The sequence below is a fragment of the Zingiber officinale genome, chromosome 7B (genome assembly GCF_018446385.1).
Source record: "Zingiber officinale cultivar Zhangliang chromosome 7B, Zo_v1.1, whole genome shotgun sequence".
Classification (NCBI taxonomy): Eukaryota; Viridiplantae; Streptophyta; class Magnoliopsida; order Zingiberales; family Zingiberaceae; genus Zingiber; species Zingiber officinale.
This window is the reverse complement of record NC_055999.1, coordinates 26742709-26748516: the sequence shown is the minus strand read 5'-3', so window position 1 is coordinate 26748516 and position 5808 is coordinate 26742709. Positions and strand designations below refer to the sequence as shown.

Here is a 5808-nt window from a genome sequence, read left to right as displayed (position 1 = left end):
TATCAAGAGGAGGGCCAAGGGTAGAGTGAATGGTTATAGTTCATTCACGACTGTTTTTACGGGCTATAGAGTTTGAGTTTCACCGTACATTAATTATCTTCCTATGGTAAGAAGATGGGCAAGAAAGGAAGCATAAATAGCTGTCAGTGTAATTCGCAAGCTTATCCATTAAAATAATAAAGGTAGTCATAATACAAGAGTACTGAGAAACTATAGACTTAATTAATGCACAGATGCAATCAGTTCAAAAAAGTTTAATGTACAAGTCAATTTCTAGTTTCTCTTCCGAGCCAACATAAAGAGACAAGCCAACAGAGACACTAGGAGACATCAGCATCACTAGATGGTTGGGGTTCAATAAAAATGACCGGCAAAAACAAGTATAGCTTGCAGAATTTAGTGTGGGACAAGAAAGAACTTACAACATTGAATGAGGCCGAGATATACATGGGCAAAGATGCTTGGCCTCCCTGAGCAGCCACGTATCCCTCCGATCACATGCCCATCACATGTCTCTGCTATAACCGGCATAGGGACAACGCAGCAGATTCAGATGGCCTCATCACCTTGACAGACAGAGATGTACAACTAACAGTCTTTATGTCCCAGTGGGCCTCTACCAGACCTACCATGAATAGATGCATGTCCTTTAAATCTTTGTGCACTGCTGTTGTTTATCCATATGCAACTACTGTTCATACACGTTTGGCAATGGAATCAATATGATGTAAATGGATTGGCAAGGAAGGGTTGAGTTACCATATGTTTGTCCATCCACAGCAGCAGAATGATGAGAGAATAGATAAACACAAGATCCATGCGAGGCTCCCCCTTGCGACAATAAAGCCCTCTGCCACAATACCTGTGGCAACCAAAAAGCAGGTATACAGACAGGAAGAGGCCATTTGACGGCTGGAATACATGCTGAACAGAGAGACAATTTGAGCCTATATTTGGCTCCATAACAGCGGCAGCACAACCATCTGCCGAAAATATATATCTAAAGATGCAACTTCACAAGATAATTAAGTGAGTCACAGTGATGCCATCCCTGAGAATTAATCTGCCAAGGGATCTGGCGCTAAGGTTACAAAAGGAAAAGGACTGCAAGGAAAAAACTACACTACAACTTTGGCAGCTCCTGCTGATAATATTATCTTTTACCTGGAATTACTATTGTCTTTGCCCTTGTGCAGACCTTTACACAGCCATTATATTTACCACTTTTTGTACAAGTCACTAGCCATTCTAATTCATGAACAACCCATTTAATTAGTAGGAAAGTTGATTAAAACCACTGCAACATGCTCCAGCAATTAGTACATTGTGCAATCTCCAGGAGAGCTTTGGCATGATGACAATAAATTTAATCTGTACTTGCGTCTGCAACCGTTAACAGTTCAAGGTAAGAATATAAGGATCCAGGGCTACAGCAGATTCAACATATTATACCCACAGTTATTTCTTGGTTTAATATAATGTCCAGCACTAGTATCTAAACCAGGATCAGCATCTAAAATTCGTTTATGCCAGAATTCTATAACTTTTCTTAATTTATTCGAGTTAAATAATAGCATTGAGAGTCAACTGAAAAGCCAGCATTAGATACATTTGTACAAGGAGCAGTAACAGTGTAACCAGTTGTACCACAAAAGTGGCAACAAGAACACCTTTTCAAATACAAGTCGATCATCAGCATTTCTGAATACAATACATTTATATATTTTGCATGTGCCTTGCTAAATTAAATGAATTGATAAATAAGCTTTAGTTTACTATGCATGTCTTGCAAGGCTGATCAACCCAGTATCAAATAAATCAGCAATGAAGTTGAGATCTTGCAGATTAGCTGTTTCTTCAAAAACAAAAAGTGGCAGAAATGCCACAGTGAATTTCAGTCATATCCACTTTAACTGATGCAACAAAGCTCAAGTAACTGGTTCGTAGTTGCAGTAATCGAACACTCCCTGTGGTAGCTAGTTGTTGGAGCACTAGTATGTTTCAGTTGACGCTCATGATCTGATTTGTTGCTGTGACCGTCTTGCTCTTGTTATAGTCATAGCTATCCAATATATTCAATGCATCATGCATAGATGAATTCACTCTATGATATCATTTTTCAAAAGAAGAAAAAAGAAAAAGCTCAAGTCACCTAGTTCAGAAAGAAATCTAGGGAAAAGTAGATACAAGTCAATAGAAATAATTCAACTCAATCAATAAAAGTAGTACTTCCAATCCACATTGACTATTTGATTTCAATAGTAATTATTGAAAGAAATAAAGTGGAAAACACGTCATTAGTGATTTGATGGTTTAATAAGGTGAAACATCCTTAGTGGATATCTTTCCAGGCATGTTGGATTCTGACCACTCCCACCAAATCCTTGTACTCGAGAACAGTATAATTTAATTGCCTAAAGCATATAGATTTCACAAAATAAAGACTATGAATCATATTCATTAAATATAGACAAAAAAATTACAAACTTTGAAAGAAATTCAAGTTCAGACAGAGCCGCTTACAGGTTAAAATGGCTTTAACCTGGTACTGAACTGTAGTATTATTAGTGAGCAGACTTTTATAAAGCTTAATTGTGGGCTAAGATCCATATAGCCGACTCAAATTGTTAGGATAATTAAATTTTCTTTTTCTTGAATATGTAAAGGGTTGTAGTTCAAATAGATGAATTAACAACTTCCAGAACTAATACATACCCATTTTTATGACATGTAGGCACGAATAGGCCAGACTAGATGGATGCATCACCAGCAGTGTAAAAGCATAACCTGGTAACCATTAGATTACGAGGCAGTATGAAAAAATTGTAAAAGAATTATAGAAACAATAATATTATAGCTGCACACAATGACATTGTTGGTTTAAAGAAATTAATTTCAAGATATAGATATAACCAAGGAATAAGATACCAAGTTGTGTGGGTCAGCTCAGCTAGAATTTACTATAGTGCCCGCGGACTGACACTAAAACCTTTTGATGCATGGGCGGAGCTCTCCATGAGGTCATGACGGACACACCTGGACGCAAGCTCTCCAAGAAGTGGCACTAGCCTTGTGGAGGCCGCACAGCCAAGCGAAACCACCACGAGAAGACTTGTGGCTTGTGAAAGCCCTCAAGGCCGGGCAAGGCCTCCATGACCTTCCGAACTGGATTTTTTTTCTTTTTCTTTATTTTTCACCACTATTGATTCCTTTTCTTCCTTATCTATTCATAAGCATAAACACGGAGCCTAACGAAGAAAAAAAATACCTTGTTAAAGGGAAGGACGAAATGGGTGCAATGAAGATGGATTGCTAGGAAAGATAAAACAAGAGAATTAAATATAATATAATTTCTAATATTATAAAATATACTATAACGATTGAACTAAATTATTATATATATAAATTAGGTTCAATTTTAAACTAATCAAAATAATACAAATTAAATATTCTTTAGACCTACTTGATCCTAATCACATGTCCACTTGGTGCACTAAATCAATATTTACTCAATTTTAATTTTAAAAATATTAGTTTAACTTAACTTAATTAATTATTATATTCTTTAAAACTATTTAAAATACAAAATTTTTAAGTATGATATAATTTGGTATTTAAAAGTTTTTTTGTAATCTAACTTTTGTAATGTTAATAGAGATCGAGAATCAGAGTATATATATATATATATATATATATATCCCCTTATCCTTTTACTATGCAATATTTTTACGTACTCTCTAAGTACAAAAATAATATTAATCAATTAATAATTTGAAGTTTTCAAATAAATATAGCATAATTAATGCTTCAAATCATCAAAATATATCTAAAGATGGTAAAACTGAAGATGAATCTTCATAACCAATATATATGCAAGCTCTTGAACTTGATGCCTCTGTAATAAAACTTGAAACCGAAGATTAATCTCCATCACCATTATAAATGCAACATTTTGGATTTTATGCTTCTGTAATAAAATTATAATCAAGACTATTTAATTATGTGCAATAAGAATAAAAATATAGCTTTTAAGTTTATACATTACTGAATAGTTATTGCAAAAGGTTCAATAAACATCAAACATCTCACAAGATAATATTGAAACTTGAGCTGATATTCAACATCTCAAATATAACTCAATAGTAAATATTTATTGCAATTAAATATTAATAAAAATAATTTTTAATTAGCATATATTATATTTAAAATTTTCAAAACTGAATCAACACAACATGATATGGTACCAAAAACCGTGTAGCATTCCGGCTCAAACTTTTAAACCTTGGTATGGTTTGTTTTTATTTATTAACATTTGATTGTTATAGATGCTTAATATTAATTATATTTTTAGTTGTCGAATGGTGAGTTCAAATTTTAATATTATTTCGTGAGACGTTTGGTGCTTATTAAATCTTTTATAACAACTATTCACTAATGTATAAATTTAAAATCTATATTATTATTATTACTATTATTACACATAATTAAATAGTCTTAATTATACTTGATTGTAAAAAAAACATCAAAACTAAGATCTTGCATTTATAATGGTGATTGAAGATTGATCTTTAGTTTCACATAGGCATCAAATTCAATAATGGTCATGAAGATTCATCTTCTGTTTCAACATCTTTATATATATATATAGTTATTGATGATTTAACATTGATTATGTTACATTTATTTAACAACTTCAAACTAGTTATCAATTAATGTAATTATTGTATTTTAAGAATATATAAAAGTGTTGCCTAAATTTTATATTTTATGGTAAAATGACAAGGGGATGATACTTTGATTTATTAATAACATATATATATATATATATATATATATATGATAATTCTTGGATGATAACTATCACAAAGGCTATAACACAATAAAATCTTTTAAATACCAAATTTTATCTTACTTAAAAATTTTGTATTTTAAAATAATTAAATTAATTAAATTTAACTAATATTTTAAAACTTAGGATTGAGTACAAGTTAATTTAGGGTTAGGTGGAGTCCACCAAGTAGACATGGTGATTAGGAGATTTATTTTGATCTGTTTAAAATTGAACTATATATATATATTATAAGATTAGAAATTATATCATATTTAATTATCTTTTATATGTTTCCTAGTAATCTATCACCTCTATTGTGTCCACTATGTCCTCTACCGTAACAATGTATTTTTTTCTCCCTAAGGCTCTGTGTTTACCCTTGTCGGCCGATGAAGAAGGTAAAAGAATCAATGATGGGGAAAAACTAGAGATAAAAAATAGAAATAAGGGGAAAAAGAAAAGGTTGTTGGGCTTCTGGGCCACCATGGCGAGCGCTTCCCGATTTATCCTAGCGGCCAGTGGGAAACTTTTATGGGGTCGGACCGATCGCCACAAGTTCGACATTACCTAACTTGGTTAATCATTTTTTTTCGATCTAACAGCAAAACGATAAATTCTACCAATGTTAAATAGCACACAGCTCATCATCTTATTCCATGGGGAGCATGTAAATCTTCTTACCATCTACGTTGATACAGGTTTAGAAAAGAAAACTTTATTATTTGATACTTTATATTTAGTGATATTATTTCTAATGTTGAGGATGACACATATTTAGTATTACTATCCTTTTGCCAATATTGATACATAAATATATTTTTTTATTACCACATATTACTAGATCTAAAATATTGTTTGTGAACACATTACCATAACATGAAAAACCTAGTGCACAATTTTAATATCTAGAGTTGAAGTTCAATAAGGATATGATATTAGGAGTGATATGCATCTTGGATAAAGCTGTTAATTTGGGT

At 32.3% G+C, this 5808-nt stretch overlaps 1 protein-coding gene across 18 annotated transcripts in view; it reads right to left on the bottom strand.

Annotated features, from left to right (window-relative positions):
• Window positions 1-304: 304 nt before the first annotated feature.
• LOC122005601 overlaps window positions 305-5808 on the bottom strand; it is a 23928-nt gene continuing 18424 nt past the window's right edge. For 6 of the 18 annotated variants that reach the window (XR_006118434.1, XR_006118435.1, XR_006118436.1 and 3 more), the window contains one exon: window positions 1584-3248. Coding sequence is in view for 10 of the 18 variants with exons in the window: in XM_042560707.1 (XP_042416641.1) it covers window positions 3224-3248 (25 nt within the window). In the remaining 8 variants the exon portion in view is untranslated. Of the gene's footprint in view, window positions 626-759; window positions 3249-5808 lie in introns of those variants that run through there. The other 12 variants (XR_006118433.1, XM_042560699.1, XM_042560704.1 and 9 more) reach the window with 6 other exon arrangements.